This window comes from Pan paniscus, chromosome 5 (genome assembly GCF_029289425.2).
Source record: "Pan paniscus chromosome 5, NHGRI_mPanPan1-v2.0_pri, whole genome shotgun sequence".
NCBI lineage: Eukaryota > Metazoa > Chordata > Mammalia > Primates > Hominidae > Pan > Pan paniscus.
This window is the reverse complement of record NC_073254.2, coordinates 49,167,409-49,192,582: the sequence shown is the minus strand read 5'-3', so window position 1 is coordinate 49,192,582 and position 25,174 is coordinate 49,167,409. Positions and strand designations below refer to the sequence as shown.

General features: G+C 44.7%; 1 protein-coding gene, 1 long non-coding RNA gene and 1 pseudogene across 6 annotated transcripts in view; 2 read left to right on the top strand and 1 right to left on the bottom strand.

The window, feature by feature from the left end:
• The window catches only part of LOC129397953 (uncharacterized), a 40,198-nt gene extending 36,373 nt beyond the window's left edge, over positions 1-3,825 (top strand). The window contains exon 3 of the long non-coding RNA XR_010112423.1: positions 1,213-3,825. This is a non-coding gene — a long non-coding RNA (uncharacterized LOC129397953). The remainder of the gene's footprint in view (positions 1-1,212) is intronic.
• A 571-nt stretch (positions 3,826-4,396) lies between these two features.
• LOC100975599 (V-type proton ATPase subunit F-like) lies at positions 4,397-23,179 on the bottom strand (annotated as a pseudogene).
• A 127-nt stretch (positions 23,180-23,306) lies between these two features.
• ILRUN (inflammation and lipid regulator with UBA-like and NBR1-like domains) overlaps positions 23,307-25,174 on the top strand; it is a 154,513-nt gene continuing 152,645 nt past the window's right edge. For 3 of the 5 annotated variants that reach the window (XM_034961890.4, XM_003808541.5, XM_008960607.4), the window contains exon 1: positions 23,307-23,719. In XM_034961890.4, coding sequence (XP_034817781.1) covers positions 23,562-23,719 — 158 coding nt within the window. In that variant the 5' untranslated portion in view covers positions 23,307-23,561. The remainder of the gene's footprint in view (positions 23,720-25,174) is intronic. The other 2 variants (XM_034961891.4, XM_003808542.5) reach the window with 1 other exon arrangement.

Sequence of the window (25,174 nt, the reverse complement as noted above, 5' to 3'; positions counted from 1 at the left end):
TAGGAGACTCCATTTTGTTCTGTACTAAGACAAATTCTTCTGCCTTGAGATTCTGTTAATCTATGACCTTACCCCCAACCCCATGCTCTCGGAAACATGTACTATGTCAAACTCAGGGTTAAATGGATTAAGGGCGGTGCAAGATGTGCTTTGTTAAACAAATGCTTGAAGGCAGCATGCTCGTTAAGAGTCATCACCACTCCCTAATCTCAAGTACCCAGGGACACAAAAACTGCAGAAGTCCGCAGGGACCTCTGCCTAGGAAAGCCAGGTATTGTCCAAGGTTTCTCCCCATGTGATAGTCTGAAATATGGCCTCGTGGGAAGGGAAAGACCTGACCGTCCCCCAGCCCGACACCCATAAAGGATCTGTGCTGAGGAGGATTAGTATAAGAGGAAGGCATGCCTCTTGCAGTTGAGACAAGAGGAAGGCATCTGTCTCCTGCCCGTCCCTGGGCAATGGAATGTCTCCGTATAAAACCCGATTGTACGTTCCATCTACTGAGATAAGGAAAAACCGCCTTAGGGCTGGAGGTGGCAGGCAGCAATACTGCTTTGTAAAGCATTGAGATGTTTATGTGTATGCATATCTAAAAGCACAGCACTTAATCCTTTACCTTGTCTATGATGCAAAGACCTTTGTTCACGTGTTTGTCTGCTGACCCTCTCCCCACTATTGTCTTGTGACCCTGACACATCCCCCTCTCAGAGAAACCCCCACGAATGATGAATAAATACTAAGGGAACTCAGAGGCTGGCAGGATCCTCCATATGCTGAAAGCTGGTTCCCTGGGTCCCCTTATTTCTTTCTCTATACTTTGTTTCTGTGTCTTTTTCTTTTCCAAGTCTCTGGTCCCACCTAACGAGAAACACCCACAGGTGTGGAGGGGCAACCCACCCCTTCAGTGGTCTTTGACGTGCCCCAAAGACCTATTGGGTCTTTGGCTGAATCCATCAATAGATCTTCCAGAGGCAGATATTACATTTGATTTCTAGTCTTAATTTTGCTCTTTTATAATATGGAAAGAGCAGAGTTAATTTTTATTTCATGTGTGGGTTATGACTCACTGGGGATTTGTCCATGCAAATGGTCCTGCCCAAATGTAGATAATAATTTAACAACAATGATAACCCTCAGGATTATTAGCTCAGACTCTAAATGAAAAACTCTTCATTCATGGAAGTAATCATTCTCCTTTGCATTGACTTCCAGAGAATTTCTTAAAGACTTGAGAAGAGTCTTCTCAGTTTGCTGTTTGATTTATCCTTCTCATCACAAGTCACGGGTATGTATGACTCTCAGAAGCAAAAGAAGGTTAGGAAAGATTGTTGAACCGCCTTTTCGGCATACGGCCTGTGTGATGTTGGCAATTTTACCTCCCTGCTCAGTAGTGCCCTCTTCTTATATTCTTAAAATTTTGAAATATGTGAAGAGGTAGTAGGATATGCTTGTTAAGAGATGAGACTTGTTCTGGGAGTTACCAGGGAGAAAAAGAAATAAGGTTAATAAGTAAAAGATTTTTAAAAATAAAAAAGAAAAATTATTATTATTGTAAAAACAGAGTCTCACCATGTTGCCCAGGTTGGTCTCAAACTCTTGAGCTCAGTGATCCACCTGCCTCAGCCTCCCAAAGTGCTGGCATTACAGGCGTGAGCCACTGCACCCGGCTCAAAAAGAGAAAAATTAAAAAAATAATAATAAAAGATAATAAAAAGAAAAGATCAGACTCTGAAGCCAGACCATCTTCAAATCCCAGGATCACCACTTACTAGATTTGTGACATTGAGCAAGTTTCTAATCTCTGTACTTCAGTTTTCTCATCTGTAAAACAGAGATAATCATAGTAACTGTAGGGTTGTAGGGTTGTTGAAATGATTACATTAGTTAATACATCTAACAGTGCCTGTCACACAGTAAGCGTTTTCTGCTTATATACATATGTATACATATACATACACATATGTATGAAGAATAATATAACAAAATCTGAGTCTTTACACATAAATCCTAACATTAAGCCATATGTGCTTTAATTATTTTTTAAATAACTAAAATATGGCCAGGTATGGTAGCTCATGCCTGTAATCCCAGCACTTTGGGAGGCCAAGGTGGGTGGATCACCTGAGGTCAGGAGTTCAAGACAAGCCTGGTCAACATGGTGAAACCCTGTCTCTACTAAAAATACAAAAATTATCCGGGCTTGGTGGTGGATGCCTGTAATCCCAGCTACTCTGGAGGCTGAGGCAGGAAAACCGTTTGAACTTGGGAGGCGGAGATTGCATTGCAGTGAACCAAAATCGTGCCATTGCACTCCAGCCTGTGTGACAGAGCAAGACTCTGTCTCAAAAAAAAAAAAAAGAAGTAAAATATTACAGAAACAATTACACCCTCCTAGTATCCCTCTTTTATTACATTTCTTCCTTTTCTTTCCTGAGATAACCATTCTCCTGAATATTGATTATCCTGAATGTATGATTTATTATGAATCTATTACTTATCTTTTTTTTGAGACAGAGACAAAACAGTGTCATGGGTGTGTGCATATGTCCAAACTCATTAGAGTGTACATATTGAATATGTGTAGGTTTTTGTATATCAGTTACACCTCCATAAAGCTATTAAAAAACAATGGTATCGCCACTGCATTCCAGCCTGGTGACACAGCGAGACTCCATCTCAAAAAAAAAAAAAATGGTATCATATTGAGGGATCATTTTGCCACTACTCTTTTCACTCAACTTTATAGTATTTACTCATGTTGCCACATGTAGCTACTTCAGCCAATTTAATTGGTGTAGGTGTTTCATTCATGACTATATCACAATTTATCTTCCTTGACTATATCACATTTTCTATACTATTGGACATTTAGACTGCTTCCTATTGTTTGCTCTCATAAGCATTGTTGCAGTGTACATGTTTTTAATTTAAAATAAAATTGTTTTTGAGACAGGGTCTTGTCCTGTCACCCAGGCTGGAGTGTAGTGGTGCAACCACAGCTCACTGCAGCCTCAACCTCCTGGGCTCAAACGATCATCCTACCTCAGCCTCCTGAGTAGCAGGGACTACAGGTGCATACCGCTATGCCTGGCTTATTTTTTGATTTTTTTTTTTTTTTTTTATAGAGGGGGGGTCTCACTATGTTACCCAGGCTGGTCTCAAACTCTTGGGTTCAAATGATCTTCCAGCCTTCCAAAGTTCTGGCATTATAAGGGTGAGCCACCACACCCAGCTGCAATATACATTCTTATATGTCTTCTTGGGTACACGTGTGAGAGTTTTCTAGAGCATATACCTAGAAATAGAATTGCTGGGATGTAGGGAAAAACGCCTCTTCAACTTTCCTGGATACTGCCAAATTGTGGCTGTGCTTAGTGGTTGTCCCAGTTTTCACTTTCCCGGTAGAAAATGAGCAGTTCTTTGTCTCTCCACTGTTAGCAATACTCATTAATGTTGTCAGTTTCTTCATCTGTCAAAGGGAAATCAATATCTATTCCTAAAGGTCTTCTATAAACAAATGGAACATCTGGTGAGTTGTTGTTGCCCCCGCCGCTGCCACTATGTGTTAGACATCATGCTAAGTGCTTTACATACATTCTCTTATTTAAGTCTCATTTTTTTTTTCTTTCCGAGATGGAGTCTTACTCTGTCACCCAGGCTGGAGTGCAATGGCGTGATCTTGGCTCACCTCCACCTCCTGGGTTCAAGCGATTCTCCTGCTCAGCCTCCTTAGTAGCTGGGATTACAGGCTGCGACCATGCCTGCCTAATTTTTGTATTTTTAGTAAAGACGGGGTTTCACCATGTTGGCCAGGCTGGTCTCGAACTCCTGACCTCAAATGATCCACCTACCTAAGCCTCCCAAAGTGCTAGGATTACAGGCGTGAGCCACCGCACTCGGCCTAAGTCTCATGTTAACTATAGAAGGCAGGTATTAGGAAACAAGACTTAAAAGGGGTAATTAATTTATCTGATGTCACATGACTGGTAGGTGACAGGGTAGGATTTGAACTCAAGTCTGTTGGACTTCAAGGGCCCTTTTGTTGCCCCAATGCTGAGCTGCATACATAATCTGTAGAAACAGCACTACATCAACTTTTTGTGTTTCTTTTTTTTGGAGAGAAGCAAGAATATTATTAATATTATACTTTAATTTTACATCAACAATGACACTGTGTAACCAATAGCACAAGGAAGAGGTAGTGGAGGTAGAAGATGGTCTGGCTTCCTGTTCCTTAACTAGCCTTGACTTTAACAGCAGAGCCCAAGCAACCTAGGAGCGCCTCACCTAGCCTCTTAATGAAGTGGGAAGAGGTGGGAATTGGAAGTCAGATGCTCAGAACTTAAAGAAGGCTGATGGCAAGCCTGGGGAGAGGCCTGGAAATAAGGGAGGGGCTTTGGGCTGTGAGGAATCCCCTAGCGCAGGTCTTCGGCAGAGAACATGTCCCTGGCTCTGCCCAGGATGGATTCCTTGGCAGTGTCATACGGGTGCTCCTTGGAGGGGATCTCCCGGATGACTGGAATGGGGCACTGGTGTATATCCAAGGTGTGCCACACCATCTCTGTAATGTACTGGTTGATGAGGATGATGCCAATGTTGTCCCGTTCACAAACTGCTGGAAAGTGTCTTTGATCTCACTGATGGTTGTATGCTTCTCCACCACCAGGAAATTGGGATAGTAGTTCTTGTTAAGCTCCCCTATGCCACCCAGCAGGAAAGCAGTCACCGTGTCCTGGTCTCCAAACTGTCTTTTTAGATGAGGAGTTGAGAACTGGAATGTCCTTTTGTGTACATGAAAGTTATAGAGCTTGGCCGGGCACAGTGACTCATGCCTGTAATCCCAGCACTTTAGGAGGCTGAGGCAGGCGGATCACCTGAGGTCAGGAGTTGAGACCAGCCTGGCCAACATCGTAAAACCCCGTCTCTACTAAAAATATAAAAATTAGCTGGGCGTGGGCGCGGTGGCTCATGCCTGTAATCCCAGCGCTTTGAGAGGCTGAGGCGGGCGGATCACAAGTTCAGGAGATCGAGACCATCCTGGCTAACACGGTGAAACCCTGTCTCTACTAAAAAATACAAAAAAAATTAGCCGGGCTTTGTGGCGGGCGCCTGTAGTCCCAGCTACTCGGGAGGCTGAGGCAGGAGAATGGCGTGAACCTGGGAGGCGGAGCTTGCAGTGAGCCGAGATCGCGCCACTGCACTCCAGCCTGGGCGACAGAGCAAGACTCCGTCTCAAAAAACAAACAAAAAAAATTAGCTGGGCGTGGTGGTGCATGCATGTAGTCTCAGCTACTTGGGAGGCTGAGGCAGGAGAATCACTTGAACCCAGGAGGCAGAGGTTGCAATGAGCCCAGATTGTGTCACTGCACTCCAGCCTGGGTGACAGAGCGACAGCCAGTCTAAAAAAAAAAAAAAGTTATAGAGCTCAACTAAAAGTCTGGCACTATGTTAATATGGGAGAGGCTGGGAGTGAGTGGGAGGTGTAGACAAAACAAGGTTGGCTGTCAGTTGATAATATTGAAGCTGGGTGATGCATACATGGGAGTGCATATACTATTCTATTCACTTTTTTTGTTTGTTTCTTTGAGATGGCCTTGTTCTGTTCACCTGGGCTGTAGAGCAGTGGTGTGATCACAGCTTGCTGCAGCATCAACCTCCCAGGTTCAAGTGATCCTCCCACCTCAGCCTCCTGAGTGGCTGGAACTACAGCTGCACACCACCACACCCAGCTAATTTTTTTTTTCTGTAAAGTTCTATTGAGTTAGTATATTTTCCTTTTTCTTTTTTGTACAGATGAGGTTTCACCATGTTGCCCAAGCCGGTCTTGAACTTCTGGCCTCAAGCAATCCACCTGTCTTGGCCTCTTAAAGTGCTGGGATTACAGGCATGAGCCATTGCACCCAGCCCACTTGTTTTGTTTTGTTTTTTTTAAATAGAGTTTCTCTCTGTGCTCAGGCTGGAGTGCAATAGTATGATCATAGCTCACTGAAACTTTGAACTCCCAGGCTCAAGTGATCCCCCTGCATCAGCCTCCTGAGTACCTAGGATTATAGGCATGTACCACCACAACTGGGTAATTTTTTAAGTTTTTTTTTTGGTAGAGACAGGGTCTTTCAGCTGGGTGCAGTGGCTCCCGCCTGTAATCCCAGCACTTTCGGAGACTGAGGCAGGTGGATCACCTGAGGTCAGGAGTTCAAGACCAGCCTGGCCAACACGGTGAAACTCCATCTCTGCTAAAAATACAAAAATCAGCTGGGTGTGGTGGTGCACACCTGTAATCCCAGCTACTTGGGAGGCTGAGGCAGGAGAATCACTTGAACTCCGGAGGCGAAGGTTGCAATGAGCCCAGATTGCACCACTGTACTCCAGCCTGGGAAACAAGTGCTAAACTCTGCCTCAAAATAAATAAATAAATAAAATAAAAAATTTCCATAATAAAAAGGGAAAATATATTTTTAAAATATATATTAAAAAAATTTTTTTAAAAAAGGTCTAGCATCATGTTTAATTATATATTTGCAGATTTAGGTATTGAATGAGTTTGGGTCTCTGATGTGAAAATCAAAACTTAGTAATACAGCATCTTTATAAAACATTTTATAGTTGGCAAAATATTTCCAGACTTTATCTCACAACTACTCTCAGAGGTAGATGGAGAGGACCTCTGAGATGATAATACTCCATTTCAGAGAAAAGAAAAGAGAAGTTCAAAGCAGTAGATCTGGGACTTTAACCCAGTTTTTAAACATGGAATTCAGTGATCTGCTCCTTTTATTCAAAATGGTTACAGCCCTATGCTTTTTCTGATTATAAAAATAAGCCTGGGAAACAGTGAGACCGTATCTCTACTTAAAAACAAACAAACAAAAAATGTAGCTAGGCATGGTGGTCTGCCCCTGTAGTCCTAGCTACTCATGGGGTTGAGATGGGAGGATCTCTTGAGCCCAGGTGTTTGAGGTTACACTGAGCCATGATCATGCCACTGCACTCCGGCCTGGGTGACGGAATGAGACCCTGTCTCTAAAATAATAATATATGTATATAATTTTAAAACAATTTAAACAAATTACAAAGAAGAAAAATGTGACCTCACCACACAGAGGTAGGTATAGTTAACATTTTGTATATTATTCTTCAAAATTTTGTTTTTAATTTTTTTTTTTTTCTAGACGGAGTCTCTGTGTTGCCCATGTGATTCTTCTGCCTCAGCCTCCTAAGTAGCTGGGACTACAGGTGCACGCCCCCATGCCGAGCTAAGTTTTGTTTTGTTTTGTTTTGTTTTTGACAGAGTCTTGCACTGTTGCCAGGCTGGAGTGCGGTGGCGCAATCTTGGCTCAATGCAACCTCTGCCTCCTGGGTTCAAGGGATTCTCCTGCCTCCGTTTCCCAAGTAGCGGGGACTACAGGCACAGGCCACCATGCCCAGCTAATTTTTTTATTTTTAGTAGAGACAGGGTTTCACCATGTTGGCCAGGATGGTCTCTATCTCTTGTCCTCATGATCTGCCTGCTTCGGCCTCCCAAAGTGCTGGGATTACAGGCGTGAGCCACCATGCCCGGCCTGTTTTAAATTTCTTTTTACAAAAATAAACATATGACATAGTTTTGTAATCTTCTTTGTCTCTTGAACAATTATGTAGTTTAAACATGTGCCCATGTCAATAAATTCAGATCTGCATTTATTATATGGCACTCTTGTAACTAATTTAACTGATCTCCTTTTGTTAAGCATTTAGATGGTTTCCAATTTTTCAAAATTATGAACAATAGCAAAGTAAACTTTCTTGTATCTTGGCTCATTCATTATTTCCTTAGGATTCATGACTGGGAGTGGAAAATCTGGGTCAAAGCATTTAGAAGAATTTTGCTACATATTGCCACCAATCTCAGAAATTTATGGATTTATATTCTCAACCATCCAGTTGGGTTTTTTTTCCCACCAATTGATAGTTGTTTTTCTTGAGACAAATGGAATTCAAACACACTAGTGAAAATACAGAGTTTAATTTGCTGACTTGTTTGTTTTTTTTTTTTTTTTTTTTTTTTGAGATGGAGTCTCACTCTGTCACCCAGGCTGGAATGCAATGGCGCGATCTCGGCTCACTGCAAGCTCCGCCTCCTGGGTTCAAGCGATTCTCCTGCCTCAGCCTCCCGAGTAGTTGGGACTACAGGAGCCCGCCACCACCCCTGGCTAATTTTTTTTTGTATTTTTAGTAGAGACAGGGTTTCACCGTGTTAGCCAGGATGATCTCAATCTCCTGACCTCGTGATCCGCCTGCCTCGGCCTCCCAAAGTGCTGGGATTACAGGTGTGAGCCACAGCGCCCGGCCTAATTTGCTGACTTGTAATCAAGTTGAACTATTGAGCAAACCATTAATAAACAACTAACTTAATCTTCTGCTGGGCTCAGTGGTTTATGCCTGTAATCCCAGCACTTTGGGAAGCTGAGGCAGGAGGATCGCTTGAGCCCAGGAGTTCAAAACTAGCCTGGATAACAAAGTGAGACCTTGTCTCTACCAAAAATCAAAAAATTAGCCGGACATGGTAGCACGCACCTGTGGCTCCAGCTACTTGAGTCCAGGAGGTGGAGGCTGCAATGAGTGGAGATCATGCCATTGCACTCCAGCCTGGGCGACAGAGTAAAAGCTTGTTTCAAAAAAAAAAAAGAAAGAAAGAAAAGAAAAGAAGTGGTAATGACCTTCAAGCTTCAATGTGCATTAGAATCACATGGTGATTCCCGGGCTCTATTTCAGACACACTGACTTATACTGTAGGGGTCTGGGACCCAAGAATGTGCTTTTTTTTTTTTTTTTTTTTTTTTTTTTTTCCTGAGACCGAGTCTTGCTCTGTTACTCAGGCTGGAGTGTAGTGACACACTCTCGGCTCACTGCAACCTTCGCCTCCCAGGTTCAAACGATTCTCGTGCCTCAGCCTCCCAAGTAGGTGGGATTACAGGTGCCCGCAACTGTGGCTCATTATTTTAATTTTAATTTTTAGTAGAGACGGGTTTTCAACCATATTAGCCAGGCTGGTCTCGAGCTCCTGGCCTCAAATGATCCACCCACCTTGGCCTCCCAAAGTGCTGGGATTATAGGCATAAGCCATTGCACCCGGCCAATAATGGGCTTTTTTTTTCTTTTTTTTTTGAGACAGAGTTTCACTCTTGTTGCCCAGGCTGGAGTGCAGTGGCACGATCTTGGCTCACTGCAACGTCCACCTCCTGGGTTCAAGCGATTCTCCTTTCTCAGCCTCTCAAGTAGCTGGGATTACAGGCACGCACCACCACGCCCAGCTAAATTTTTGTATTTTTAGTAGAGAAGGGGTTTCACCATGTTGGCCAGGCTGTTCTCAAACTTTTGACTTCAGGTGATCTGCCCGCCTTGGCCTCCCAAGTAATTCCCAGTGGAATTACAGGCATGAGCCACTGTGCCCGGCCAAGAATGGGCATTTTTTTTTTTTTTGAGATGGAGTCTCACTCTGTCGACCAGGCTGGAGTGCAGTGGCATGATCTCAGTTCACTGCAGGCTTCGCCTCCTGGGTTCACGCCATTCCCCTTCCTCAGCCTCCCGAGTAGCTGGTACTACAGGCACCCACCATCACACCTGGGTAATTTTTTTTTTTTTTTTTTTTTTTTAGTAGAGACGGGGTTTCACCGTGTTAGTTAGGACGGTCTTGATCTCCTGACCTCGTGATCCGCCCACCTTGGCCTCCCAAAGTACTGAGATTACAGATGTGAGCCACCACGCCCGGCCAAGAATGGGCATTTGTAACAAGACCCACCTGCTCCCAAGTGACTGTGATTTAGGGAATTAGACCCTTGAGATACTAGCTTAAGGATACACACAACGATAGGTCAATAGTGTGCTGATTATGGACCTGTTTAACTTTTGGCCCCATGAGGTCTGGTGAGAGAAAGGAAATATTGACTTATTCTCTCTAGTCTTGGCCTCTTCCACCTCATTCTGTCTCTGTCTCTCTGACACACAGACACACACAGACACACACACACACACACACTCTTTTGTGGAGGAAATGAGCATTTTACTTTTGGGGATGCCTTTACAGCAGGCTGCTATTATCAGTTACAAAGAGTTCCTTTCTAGCGATTCCTGTTTAGGGCTTTCTGTTTTGTTCTGATTTGCTTTCTTTTTCAAGCAGGCATCTTCGATGTTCCTAACCAGTTAAGCACCTGACAGTCACTTGATTTTTCCTTTTCTGTAGAAACTCACTTTAAATCATCCCAGAAGTTCTGCAGTGTGAGATTCGAGGAGATTGGAGGCAAATGAGTCCAGTGAAATTCTACGGGGCCTCTGAGAGGAGGCCCCTGGGTTGTCATCACTTGTTAGCATGGTCCTTCAAAATTCAAACTGGCTTTCCAGGCATTTTCCTTTCCAGGATAGCTCCCCTTTGCCTAGCTTCAGGAAACAGCTTTTAATTTTCTCCTTGAAGGTCTATTTTTGACACAAAGGCTTCATTTTTCATAGAACCCTGCAGCTTTTCTATGTTTGGAGGCCTGGCAAAGGCGTCAGACATGTGACCCTCCTAGGCAGGTCTGCCCTTGAAAAATGTATGCTAAGGGGAGGGCTGAGGCCTTCCTTGCTCCCTGAGGCCTCGCCCCTACCCAGATGCCTGCCTGGGCCCACTGCCGAGGGCCCCCCGCCAGCTGTCACATGTCCAGCCAGAGCAGCACTACCCACGCATGTAGAGCCGAACTGTGTCTCATCTTTCCAGGGTCAAGTTCATGCAGACAATTTATTTTTCTGATAAGTGACTCCTATTACTGGGAAAGGACCAGATGACTGCCATTTATCCTTTAAAATATATATATATATATATAAAATTATCCATTCACAGACATTTTCCGTTTATGCCAAATGTTTATCTCTGCCACATGCAGTATACTTCATGGTAACAAAACCAAAGGGCCAGGTAAAAAACAACACTTTGTTGAAATATAATTTACATACAATAATGTTCACCCATTTAAAGTGTACAGTTTGGCAGGGCGTGGTGGCTCATGCCTGTAATCCCAGCGCTTTGGGAAGCCGAGGTGGGTGGATTACTTGAAGTCAGGAATTCTAGACCAGCCCGGCCAACATGGCAAAATCCCATCTGTACTAAAAATACAAAAATTAGCTGGGCGTGGTGGTGTGCACCTGTAATCCCAGCTACTTGGGAGGCTGAGCCTGGACAATTGCTTCAACCTGGGAGGTGGAGGTTGCAGTGAGCCAAGATTGCACCACTGCACTCCAGGCTGGGTGACAGAGCGAGACTCTGTCTCCAAAAAAAAAAAAAAAAAAAAGTGTACAGTTTGATGAGATTTGATAAATGCATATACCCATGTAACTGTTACCACAATTAAGCTATAGAACAATTCCATTAACCCAACCCAAAAGATCCACTCATGCCCCTTCCAGTCAATTCTCTGGGCCCCCTCCAAGCTTCCCTGCACCACAAGGCACCACTGGGGTCACTTCATCACTATAGCTCAGTTTTACCTATTCTTGAACTTCATATAAGTGGAATTACACAGTATATATTCCTTTGTGTCTGGCTTTTTTTGCTCAATATGTTTCTGAAATTCATCCATGTTTCTGAAATTCATCCATGTTGCTGTACCTATCAATAGTTTATTCCTTTCAATTACTGAGTAGTATTCCATTGTATGGGCATATTACAATTTGTTTATCCATTTGCTTATTGATGAACAGTTAGGTTGTTTCCATTACTTGAATACTGCAAATAAAACTGGTATGAATGGGCCAGGCGCGATGGCTCACACCTGTAATCCCAGCACTTTGGGAGGCCAAGGTGGGCCGATCACCTGAGGTCAGGAGTTCAAGACCAGCCTGGCCAACATGGTGAAACCCCATCTCTACTAAAAATGCAAAAATTAGCCGGGTGTGGTAGCACACACCTGTAGTCCCAGCTACTTGGGAGGCTGAGGCAGAAGAATTGCTTGAACCCAGAGGGCAGAGGTTGCACTGAGCTGAGATCGCGCCACTGCACTCCAGCCTGGACAACTGAGCAAGACTCCATCTCAGAAAACAAAAAAAACCTGCTATGAATGTTCATGTATAAGTATTTGTATAGACATATGCTTTCATTTATTTTGAGTAAATAGATAGGAGCAGAATATTTTGGTTTTGCAGTAAGCGTAAGCATATGCTTAACTTTTAAAGAAATGGGGCATCAAAGTATGATGTAGACTGATTAAAAAAGGAAACAAAAAGAAATGGGACAGTTAAAAACATCTCAATTTTTGTTGTCAATTCTATATTATATGTCAAGAATGTCAACTCCTATTATATTTCAAGAATTCCAGCTTTCTATTCTTGTGGTTCATTTGGAAAGAGAACTGTTTTGAGTCAGAAGTCTGGGCCAGGACCCCTTGACCTCAGGAGTTCGAGACATGCGTGGGCAACATAGTGAGACCCCGTCTTAAAAAAAAAAAAAGTCAGAAATCTGGGGCTTGGCCCAAGTAGCTTAGTTCTAGACCTGAATTTTGAAAAGAGGGTCATTTAGCTTCTTCAGAGCTTCAATTCCCTAATCTTTAAATTAGGGCTAATAATTTCTTATGACAATCAGAAATTGGAAGTAGTCTCACACTTCATCAACAGGTCACTGGTCAAGGGAAATGTATCCTTAAATTGGAATACTATACAATCATTAAAAATAATAATGGAGTTGGGTGCAGTGGCTCATGCCTATAATCCCAGCACTTTGGGAAGCTGAGGCAGGAGGATTGTTTGAGCCTAGGAGTTAAAGACCAGTTTGGGCAACATAGTGAGATCTCATCTCTACAAAAAATTAAAAAATTAGCTGAGCTTGGTGGAGTGTGCCTGTAGTCCCAACTACTCTAGAGGCTGAGGTGGGAGGATTGCTTGAGCCTAGGAGGTCAAGGCTGCAGTGAGCCATGATTGTGCCACTGCACTCCAGCCTGGGTTCCAAGACCCTGTCTCAAAAACAAAAACTAGAAAATAAACAAACAAAATTAAAATAAATATAAATAATGACATGCATATATATTTACTGATGTGGAAAGCTGTTGTCAGCATACTCTCAGTGAAAAAAAACAGCCTAGAAAGGCAGAGTATGATCCCATTTAGTCACATTATACAAATGGAGAAACAGATGAAAAACATATTTACTCAAATATTAACAGTGGTTATCTCTGAGTAGTGGGATTTAGGGTGATTTTTACTTTCTTTTTTTTACAATTTCTATATTGCTTAATTTTAGTTGCAACAAGCATGTATGAGTCTTTCAAAAATAATAAAGCTATTAAAAAATAAGCCAATGTAATTTGTTTTTCCTGAGAATGAGATAAGAGAATATATGGATATATTGAAAAACTATAAGGTATTACTAGTGACATGGCCAAAGAAAATAAAACATTAAAACAATGAAAAAATAAGGAAGGCCAGGCATGGCAGCTCACACCTGTAATCCCAGCACTTTGGGAGGCCGAGGTGGGTGGATCACTTTAGGTAAGGAGTTCGAGACCAGCCTGACCAACATGGAGAAACCCCGCCTCTACTAAAAATACAAAAATTAGCTGGGAGTGGTGGCACAGGCCTGTAATCCCAGCTACTCGGGAGGCTGAGGCAGGAGAATCACTTGAACCCAGGAGATGGAGGCTGCGGTGGGCCGAGATTGCACCATTAGACTCCAGCCTGGGCAACAAGGGCGAAACTCCATCTCAAAAAAAAAAAAAAGAAAAGAAAAAATAAGGATAAAAGTAAACTGTCAAGTGTTACATAAATTTAAGATATTGGTATTTTTTTGTTTTGTTTTGTTTTGTTTTATTTTGTTTTTTGAGACAGAGTCTCACTCTGTTGCCCAGGCTGGATAGCAGTAGCACTATCTTGGCTCACCCCAACCTCTGCCTCCCGGGTTCAAGCGATTCTCCTGCCTCAGCCTCCTGAGTAGCTGGTATTATAGGCGCGTGCCACCACTCCCAGCTAATTTTTGTATTTTTAGTGGAGGTGGGGTTTCACCACGTTGGCCAGGCTGGCCTTGGCCTCCCAAAGTGCTGGGATTATAGGCATGAGCCACAGTGCCTGGCTAAGGTATTGGTATTAATGTTAGTATTTATTAGCTTAGTCTCCTCTAAAAGGATCTTGAAAATCATCAAAGTAATCTCATAAAAGAAAGTAATGATGGCTCCTTACAAACACAAGCAGGCTGAACACAGTGAAAATGTAAAATCCTTAGGATTGAAAGAGGCCGGGTGCAGTGGCTCATGTCTATAATCCCAACACTTTGGGAGGCTGAGGCAGGAGGATTGCTTGAGGCCAGGAGTTCAAGGCCAACCTGGCCAACATAGCAAGACTCTGTCTCTATTATAAAAATAATAAAAATTTGAACACGGTATTTAAACTTTTAATTTCTATTTCCTGATCTGCAAATTGGAATAATAATAATAATGATCTCATTTTGTTGTGAAAATTAAATGAACCAAAGTACTTAATGTGATGGACTCTGACACACTGGAGAGTTTGTTAAATATTTGTTCCCTTTTTTCTCCTTTTCTTTCTTAACTTTACCTGAGATGCAGACAGCAAGATGTTATACACATTGGAACCCAGTTGGTAAAAAAGAGTGAAGAGAATGATTATAATAAAATGGGAGAGGCTGTGGGTTTTTGTTTTTGTTTTTTTAACATGAGGGAGAGATAAGGAGTTCATGTTTACTTGGAGGATGTTTGACTTGGCAAACTAAAAGGGCCAAGAAGAGAAGGGGGGAAAAAAAAGAAAAAGAAGAATGGACTACTTCTGGATGAATCTAGGCCAAGGGACGTGAGATAAAGACAGTCAGGTTTTCGTCTGCATTCTCCCATTCACCACAGTAGGAAAAAAGAGACCCAGGGTCTCAGATGCTTTGTCCAGAAGAAAAAATAGTACAATAGGCTGCTGCCTCCCATTTGAGTATCTTTTGAGTAGGGTAGTAGGGTAGAAGAACTGGAAAAACCCCAAATGTGGGGGTCTGGTCCTTTCCCATCATGCTTTGGGAGGATATTGAAAGTGGAGGGCTGCTCTTCAACCTCACCTATTCACTTCCCAGAGAAAATATACCCCCCAGGTAGAACTTAGATTGCATTTCCTTTTCCTGGAGTGACTTCTAGGTATGTTTTTGTGTTCAGTACAGAAAACAGGAAGCAGCAAAAAGAGCCAGGTCTTGGCTGGGCACAGTGGCTCACGCCTGCAATCCCAGCACTTTGGGAGGCAGAGGCAGATGGATCACCTGAGGTCAGGAGTTCGAGACCAGCCTGGACAACATAGTGAAACTCTGTCTCTACTAAAAATACAAAAATTAGCCAGGCGTGGTGGCGGGCACCTGTAATCCCAGCTACTCGGGAGGCTGAGGCAAGAGAATCTCTTGAACCCAGGAGGCAGAGGTTGCAGTGAGCCAAGATCACACCACTGCACTCCAGCCTAGGCGGCAGAGTGAGACTCTGTCTCAAAATAAGTAAATAAGAGCCAGGGTCTTGGAGCCGTTCAAAGCTTCTAAATGACTTTGTCATAATGCATTTCCTTACTAGCCTGTTCCTCAAACTCTGTGGAGAATCATCCAGGCCTCCTGGGTCAAGTCTCCTGGAAGGCATCTCTGGGCACCCCAACCTACCCTGTACTCCCAAGTCCTACAGCCTCGTTGTCTACTTCCCATTTGGCACTTGAACATATGCAGCTTTGCACGGTTGCCTGCCTTTATATAGTTATTTATAGAAATGTATGTCCTTGTCTCTCCCAATGTCATATAAGACTTTAATATTTTACATTTACAAGTGCTTATGCCTACCTCATTTAAACCTCCATTCCTGGGAAACAAACACAGAATGGAAATTTTGGCTTGTGCTAGTTGTAGCCATACATTACATTCCAAACTTTTTTTTTTTTGAGTTGGCGTCTCGCTCTGTCGCCAGGCTGGAGTGCAGTGGCATGATCTCGGCTCACTGCAACCTCTGACTCCCTGGTTCAAGCGATTCTCCTGCCTCAGCCTCCTGAGTAGCTGGGATTACAGGCATGCGCCACCAAGCCCAGCCAATTTTTGTATTTTTAGTAGAGACGGGGTTTCACCATGTTGGCCAGGATGGTCTCAATCTCCTGACCTGGTGATCCACCCGCCTTGGCCTCCCAAAGTGCTGGGATTACAGGTGTGAGCCACTGCGCCCCGCCCAAATTCCAAACATCTTTTTGGTTTTGTTTGACTTATTCTTTCGAACTTTTTACAGCATTCCCTGTATAGAGATGAGGAAACTAAGGTCTAGAGTGAAGCTGTATAATTTGGTCACAGTCACACAGCAAAAGAATAAGAGTTCTCTTTCCGGACCACTGTCCCCAACTCAGCCTTTCTCATAATAAGCCCGCAGACATTTGCTTGCTTAACTGAATAGCCCATCTGATTGTTAGCTGCTTACTTGGCTTTGCAGCTTTTGAGGTTTCTCCCTTGACAGGGAGACTATACAGAATTAAAATGAACGAATGTTTGAAAAGCTCCCCAGGCCATCCAATTTTCTTTTCTTCAAAATGAAGTGTCTCTTTATGTTTTATTACATGATCATTAAAAAAGTACAGTCAAAAAATATTAAAATATCCATCATTGTCCATACCTAGAGATTGTCATTGTTATACCTTGGAGTATATCCTTCCAGACATCTCTCTCACACTTATTTATGAACCTGTCTTAGAAACTGAATCATATGTAATACTACTGCTTTGTCATATCTTTTTTTCTTTTCTTTTTTTTTTAGACAGAGTTTTGCTCTTGTTGCCCAGGCTGCAGTGCAATGGCACGATCTCAGCTCATTGCAACCTCCATCTCCCAGGTTCAAGTGATTCTCTTGCCTCAGCCTCCTGAGTAGCTGGGATTACAGGTGCACGCCACCACGCCCTGCTACTTTTGTATTTTTAGTAGAGACGGGGTTTCACCATGTTAGTCAGTCTGGTCTCGAACTCCTGACCTCAGGTGATCTGCCTGCCTTGGCCTCCCAAAGTGCTGGGATTACAGGCGTGAGCCACCGCGCCCGGCTGGGTATCTTTTATCATTTAAGAATACATTGTGACGCTGAGTACGGTGGCTGATGCCTATAATACCAGCACTCTGGGAGGCTGAGGCAGCAGGACTGCTCAAGCCCAGGAATTCCAGGCTGGAGTGAGTTATTTTGCCACTGCATTTCAGTCTTGGTGGAAAAGCAAGACCCCAAACGTTTAAAAAAATTGACATGTAATTCTTGCTTCCCAAATAAAAGCTTTAAAGATCATCCATGTTAACAGAGATAATAGAGATAATTCTGTCTCATTATTCTTTTTTTTTTTTTTTTGAGATGGAGTCTCAGTCTGTCTCCCAGGCTGGAGTGCAGTGGCACAATATTGGCTCACTGCAACCTCTACCTCCCAGGTTCAAGCGATTCTCCTACCTCAGCCTCCCCAGTAGCTGGAATTACAGGCGCGCAGCACCACACCCAGCTAATTTTTGTATTTTTAATAGAGACGGGGTTTTGCCATGTGGGCCAGGCTGGTCTCAAACTCCTGACCTCAGGTGATCCGCCTGCCTTGGCCTCCTACAGTGCTGGGATTATAGGCGCGAGCCACCGCGCCCGGCCTCTGTCTCATGATTCTTAGTGGACCAGCCAGTTGAAACTTTTTAAATATTTATTTTATTTTATTTTGAGATAGGGTCTTGCTCCATTGCCCCCGGCTGGAGTGCAGTGGCACAATCTCTGCTCACTGCAGCCTTGACCTCCTCTGTTCAAGAGATCCTCCCACCTCAACCTCCCCAGTAACTGGGATTACAGGCGTGCACACCGCCCCCAGTTAGTTGTTCTTATGTTTTATTTTTGTCTCACTAGTTGACAGGGCTGGTCTTGAGCTCCTGAGCTCAAGTGATCCTACTGCCTTGGCCTCCCAAAGTGCTGGGATTATAGGCGTGAGCCACCTTGCCCGGTTCTATTTATTTATTTAGAGACGAAGTCTCCCTCTGTTGCCCAGGCTGGAATGTAATAGTAGGTTCTACAATCTCCGCCTCCTGGGTTCAAGCGATTTTCCTGCCTCAGCCTCCTGAGTAGCTGGGATTACAGGCATGCACCACCACACCTGGTTAATTTTTGTATTTTTAGTAGAGACTATGTTTCACCATCTTGGCCATGCTGGTCTCAAACTCCTAACCTCAGGTGATCTGCCTGCCTGGGTCTTCCAAAGTGCTGGGATTACAGGCGTGAGCCACTGCATGTGGCCATATTTATTTATTTAAATACGGGAAAGTATAAAAAAGAAAAGTAAAATTATTATTAATAATTATTAATATTTCCAATCTTTTGCTATGTGGATAAGTTCATATAGTATATTAAGTGACATACTGTTTTCTTCACTTAACGTAGCATAGGCAAATTGTATGGTAAAAATTCTTCAATACATGCTTATTGTCAAAACTTGGAAAATGTAAAACAAACAAACAAACAGGGCCAGGTGCAGTGGCTCACACCTGTAATCCCAGCACTTTGGGAGGTCGAGGCAGGAGGATAGCCTGAACTCAGGAGTTCAAGACCAGCCTGAAGAACATGGCAAAACCTTGTCTCTACAAAAAATACAAAAATTAGCTGGGCGTGGTGGCATGCACCTGTAGTCTCTGCTACTCTGGAAGCTGAGGTGGTAGGATTGCTTGAGCCCAGGAGGTGGAGGTTGCAGTGAGCTGAGATTGCACTGTTGCACACTGCACACTCTAGCCTGGGCAACAGAGCTAGATGAAAGAAAAAAAGAGAGAGAGAAAAAGAGAGAGAAAGAAAAGAGAGAGAGAGAGGGAAGGAAGGAAGGAAGGCAGGCAGGCAGGCAGGCAAGCCGGGCGCAGAGGCTTTGTAATCCCAGCACCTTGGGAGGTCGAGGCGGGCAGCAGATCACTTGAGATCAGGAATTTGAGACCAGCCTGGCCAACATGGCGAAACCCACCTCTACAAAAAATAAAAAAAGATTAGCCAGGCATGGTGGCTAATGCCTGTAATCCCAGCTACTCAGGAGGCTGAGTGAGGCAGGAGAATCGCTTGAACCTGGGAGGCAGAGGTTGCAGTGAGTGCAGATCTTGTGCCACTGCACTCCAGCCTTGGCAACAGAACGAGACTCTGTCTCAGAAAAAAATAAAAAATAAAATAATAGTACATAATAATAAAGGCCGGGGCTGGTGGCTCATGTCTGTAATCCTAGCACTTTGGGAGGACCAAGTGGGTGGATCACCGGAGGTCGGGAGTTTCAGACCAGCCTGGCCAACATGGTGAAACCCCGTCTCTACCAAAAATACAAAAAATTTAGCCAGGCGTGGCGGCAGGCGCCTGTAATCCCAGCTACTTGGGAGGCTGCGGCAGGAGAATCACTTGAACCTGAAGGCAGAGGTTGCAGTGAGCCCAGATAGGGCCACTGCTCTCTAGCCTGGGCAATGGAGCGAGACTGTCTCAAAATAAATAAATAAAAATAATACTTATTATTATTTTTTGAGACAGTCTCGCTCTGTCGCTCAGGCTGAAGTGCAATGGTGGGATCTCAGCTCACTGTGAGCTCTGCCTTTTGGGTTTAAGTGATGATTCTCCTCCTGCAGCCTCTTGAGTAGCTGGGATTACAGGCGCCTGCCACCACGCCTGGCTAATTTCTTTTTTTTTTTTTTTTTGAGAGCAACTTTCGCTCTTGTTGCCCAGGCTGGAGTGCAATGGCGCGATCTCGGCTCACTGCAACCTCTGCCTCCCGGGTTCAAGTGAGTCTCCTGCCTCAGCCTCCAGAGTAGCTAGGATTACAGACATGCACCACCACGCCGGGCTAATTTTGTACTTTTAGTTGAGACGGAGTTTCTCTGTGTTGGTCGGGCTGGTCTCGAACTCCCAACCCCAAGTGATCTGCCCACCTCAGCCTCCCAAAGTACTGGGATTACAGGCGTGAGCCACCACGCCTCACCAATTTCTTGTATTTTTAGTAGAGTTGGGGTTTCACCATGTTGGCCAGGCTGGTCTCGAACTCCTGACCTCAGGTGATTCATCCGCCTCAACCTCCCAAAGTGCTAGGATTACAGGCATGAGCCACCATGCTTGGCCAATAGCTATATACTTTTACCTCACCAATAACATTTTTTAAAAATCATTGAAAATTTTATCCTTAAAAAAAAAAGTCTTCTTTCGTGGGGACAAAAAATAAAAATAAAAATAAAAAATAAAAAATAACTACCAAATTAATATATACTCACTGTAAACATTCAAGCAGTATAGAAACTTAACATAAAAGTAAACATTCCCAATAGTTTGGGTTGCCAGAGTTAGCAAATAAAAATAGAGGACACCTAGTTAATGTATGGGACATATTTATACTAAAAATACCTTGTTTATGTAAAAATATGTAAGAATGATAATGTATCTTTGTTTTAATTTGCATATCTTAATTATTCATGAAGTTTAAAATATTTTCATTCATTTTCAAGCCTTTAATATATACATTTTTAAGAGACAGAGTCTTCGCCAGGCAAGGTGGCTCGTGCCTGTAATCCCAGCACTTTGGGAGGCCGATGGCAGATCACTTGAAGTCAGGAGTTTCAGACCAGCCTGACCAACATCGGTGAAAATCCGTCACTACCAAAAAATACAAAAATTAGCTGGGCATGGTGGTGCACACATGTAGTCCCTGCTACTTGCGAGGACGAGGCGGGAGAATTGCTTGAACCTTGGAGGCAGAGGTTGCAGTGAGCCGAGATCTCGCCACTGCACTCCAGCCTGGGCGACAGAGCAAGACTCTGCCTAAAAAAAAAAGGGAGACTGAATCTTGCTCAGATGCCTAGGCTCCAGTGCAGTGGCACGATCACAGCTCACTGCAGCCTCAAACTCCTAGGTGCAAGCTATCTTCCTGCTTCAACCACCTGGAGCAGGTGGGACTACAGGTGCCTACCAGTTAACCCAGCTATTTTTAAAAATTTTTGGTAGAGATGGGGTCTTGCTACACTGCCTGCCCAGGCTGGTCTCAAACTATTGGCCTCAAGTGATCCTCCCATTATTGATCTTTTTATTTTTATTGTAAATTTTATTTTACAATAAAATAAAATTTTATGGATCTTTTTATTTTTATATGTAAATTTAAAAAATTTTTTTTCTTTTTGAGACAGCATCTCCTGTCACCCAGGCTGGAGTGCAGTGGCAGGAACATGGCTCACTGTAGCCTCAACCTCCTGGGCTCAATGATCCTCCCTCCTCAGCCTCCCATGTAGCTGGGACCATGGGTGAGCACTACCACGTGTGATCAATTTTTAAATTTTTTGTGGCGTGGTGGTCACACCATGTTGCTTAGGCTGGTCTCGAATTCCTGGGCTCAAGCTATCCTCCCACCTCCTCATTGACCTTAATAGCTTTTTATTTATTACATAAAAATGTTAGGGCATAGTGGCTCATGCCTGTAATCCCAACACTTTGGGAGGCTAAGGCAGGAGTATCTCTCAAGCCCAGAAGTTTGAGATCAGCCCGGGCAACACAGTGAGACCCTGTCTCTAAAGAAAGTTGAAAAAAAAACATTAGCCGGGCATGGTGGCGCCCACCTGCAGTTCCACCTTCCTGGGGGGCTGAGGTGGGAGGATTGCTTGATCCCAGGAGTTCAAGGCTGCAGTGAGCCGTGATCCTACCATTGCACTCCAGCATGGGCAACAGAACAAGATCTTGTCTCAAAAAAAAAAAAAAAATTGAATTATGTAGAGCGTTTAGGTGTGGGCTAAGACCTTAGTACTGTACGGGATTGACAGAGAGTTTTGAATTTTTCCCTGAATCAGCATTCTGATGGAGTCACCAGGTTCCAATAATATCTTTTTTTGGATCCTTGGTCAACACAATTTTCATCCATGGATACTGCAAGTTAAAACACTTTCTAGAAGTCTATGGTCCTAACATCAAATTAGTTCTTGGGTCAAATTTTTAATTTTTGTGTAAGGCCCCAGTTGAACTTAATGTAGAAAGGGAATGTAGCAGGGTATAGTGAATGGAGTGCTAAACTGGGAGTTTGGAACCCCCTTTCCAGCTGTGTAATCTTGGGTGTGTCATTTCCGCTCTCTCCATTTCAATGTCTTCATCTGTAGAATGGGGAGGTTGGACTCGACAGTCTCAGTTCCTTTCAGTTATTACATTGAGATTTTTATAATCTTTCTGTCTCTATTGCATTATCCAAAAGATTGGGACAAAACATGTTCACCTCTCAGTCCCAAATGTGCATGACTCCAGAACCTAGGCTTTTTAAGCCACTGTAGTTTACTCTCTTTTGGTAGTGGGACAGAGGAGGTAGACTGCGTTCCCTTTCCAAAACATCCTGGCCCCCGACACATTACTACTTATTCCAGCTGTTATTGAAATTGTGGAAAACACACTTCATAAGGAACCAGAAACCTGGGTTCTAGTTTTGGGGCTCTGTATTTTTTGGACAACGCACGTAAGCTTACTTCCCTTATTTGCAAAATAGGGGGCTACTTGAAGGCAGAAGACCATTTCTCACTCATCCCCTCCCACCCCTCCCCGCCTTGGATCTAGCAGTGCTGGGCAATTCGCGATGTTTCAAAAACATTTCCTAACAGAAGAGGGTAGACAAGATAGTCTCTATGCTTCCTTTCTCATTCTTTGACAGACCTTGACCGGGAAGGTGTACGATATATACAGAAATACTTTGTCTTCTATTTTAAACACAGAACAAGGCATGCTAAATTCTCATGACTTTATTTTGATTGGGTTGTTCCTGACGGAGTGGGTGGAAGGTTATGGATGTTTGTATTGAGACCTTTTTTTATCTTCCGGAGACACGATGCTACCGTTGCATAACACAAACAGCACCGATAAAATGTAGTAATAGGAAAGAGTGCCAGGGAATCAAGACTTTAAGGCAGCATCCCACTGGGAAAGCAGCTCTTCAAACACGTCCTTCAAGCGCGAGTGGCAGACTCCCTGCTGGGAGGGCTGAGTGCACTTTGCTACTTGACCTTGCCACTGTCTCTCCCGGGACTTCAGTTTCCTCACCTGCAAAATGGTAGAGTTGTTATAAACGAAAATCCCTCAACTTCTCCCGCAGCCCCAGGCTTTAACGGCTCTCCTTGAGGGTGGGGACGGGGCGGAGTAATGGTCTGGCCAGAAGCCTCCCCCGCCCCCCGCGGCTGGACCATCTCTTTCCTCCTTCCTACTTTTCGTTCCATCGCCCCGCAGCGGTGAGGTCACGCGGGGACGTCACGAGTTTGTGACGACACTAAGAGGCGGGCGTCCGGGAGAGGAAGGGGCGGGGCCTAGGCGGGCGACGCTTGCGCAGTGGGCGCGGCGCGGGAGGAGGCGGAGGCGGCGGAGTGGCGAGAGGCGAGAGGCGGCGGAGGCGGCGGAGCTGGGGGGGGTGGGAGGGGGGGGAAAGTGAGTGAGTGGCAGAGTGAGTTTACCCCTATGAGACTGTGAGAGGCCCGGGGCCTACCTCAAAGGAGCGGGGTCGCGAAGCTAGCTAGCAGCGGGCCCCCTCCAGGTCCCCGGGCCCGGCGGCGCGGCGGCGGCTTGGTTGTGAAGAGGCGGGGAAGCGGGTGTCCGGTCCCCGCCATGGAGGGCATGGACGTAGACCTGGACCCGGAGCTGATGCAGAAGTTCAGCTGCCTGGGCACCACCGACAAGGACGTGCTCATCTCCGAGTTCCAGAGGCTGCTCGGCTTCCAGCTCAATCCTGCCGGTTGCGCCTTCTTCCTGGACATGACCAACTGGTGAGCCGGCCCCGCCGTGCCAGCGCTGGCAGCGGCCTCGGGGGCCCCGAGGGGAAGGGAAGGGACACTTGAGCTTGGCGGCAGGGCGAGCCAGGCGGGTACTGAGGGCCACCCCTTCCCGGGACGGGGAGGACGAGTCGGGGAGCCCCGTGGGCATAGGGAGTATTTGGGGGCTGAGCAGGGCTAAAGGAGAGTTAGGGACCACGGAGGCAGGAGGGGCGGAAGGGAGATGATGGGGGCGAGCTCCTAAGGTTTTTCGAGGATTAGGGGTCAAGGGACGTGGGATGAGGGGAAAAGACTTGGGCATCCAGGCATAGTGGGTAGACTTGGGAGGAAAAGGGTTATGGTGTTGGCTGAGAGTAAAAAGCACAGGAGATCTGGATTTGGGGAGTGGGGAAAAAGGTTGGGGTTTGGAGTGAGGGGCTGAGGATGCCAGGATTGGGCAGAAACTATAGGGAAGGATTAGGTGCTGTGGAACAACCTGAGCACTGGAGAGCTTGGGAGTTAGGAGCTGAGAACAGATTAATTTATGTGTCTGTCTCTTTCCATCTGAGGATAGATAGGGAAAAGGGGGTGATATTATGGGGGAAGACAAGGGGGTATGGTGAGGGAGATGACTTTCTTAAGAGTTATGCCAGGGAGGAGTAGGATCTACTAGTAAATCGACACATGGAGGACCCGGAGTGTTAGACTTGGGACAGGGCCTGGGAACCACCTTAGGAAAAGTGGGGGAAATGAGATGATCTTGGGGGAAGGAACTTTCTGAAGGGACAGGACTCCTGGCAGAGGGTTCATCTGGGGTCACCAGAATGCTGGGAATGGAGAGGGGCTTATCTGAAAGAAAGCTAAGTTGACAGATGTTTGGGAAAATGGAGAACTTAGGCTGGGAGCCAAGTATTTTTGGCTTCACCTTGTAGAAGACTGAATTGGGACAGAAGACTACCCGACGTAAAGGAGTGTTTCTTGGCTTTGGAAGTAGCACTTGCTGTTGTTGTTAAGCAAGACTTCCCCTTGTACTCTGAATAGAGGTTGTTGGATTCACTCAGAGGCAGAGTTGGAGTGGAGACGATTAGACTTTCTTTGAAAGGATTTCAGGTGAAGCAACTAATATTTCTTTGGGCAAAAGGCAAAAGGTTCAGTGCCCTTTGCTCTGTTGGGCATTCAGTCTCCTGACATGTGGAATCTTGTTTCTCTTGGCATCACTTGCACAACCAACCTCTCTTTTATTCCTTATCCACTGAATGCCTCAAGCAACGCTGGAAAAGAGGCTGTAAGCCTACTTTTTATCCCACTCCTACCTAGTTCTACCCTGGATGATGCTCATCTATTAGTAGGAGTGTTGTAGCCGTGGCTGCACCAAAGGTAATGTGTAAATTTTTTTTTTTTTTTTTTTTTTTTTGAGACGGAGTCTCACTCTGTCGCTCAGGCTGGAGTGCAGTGACGCAACCTCGGTTC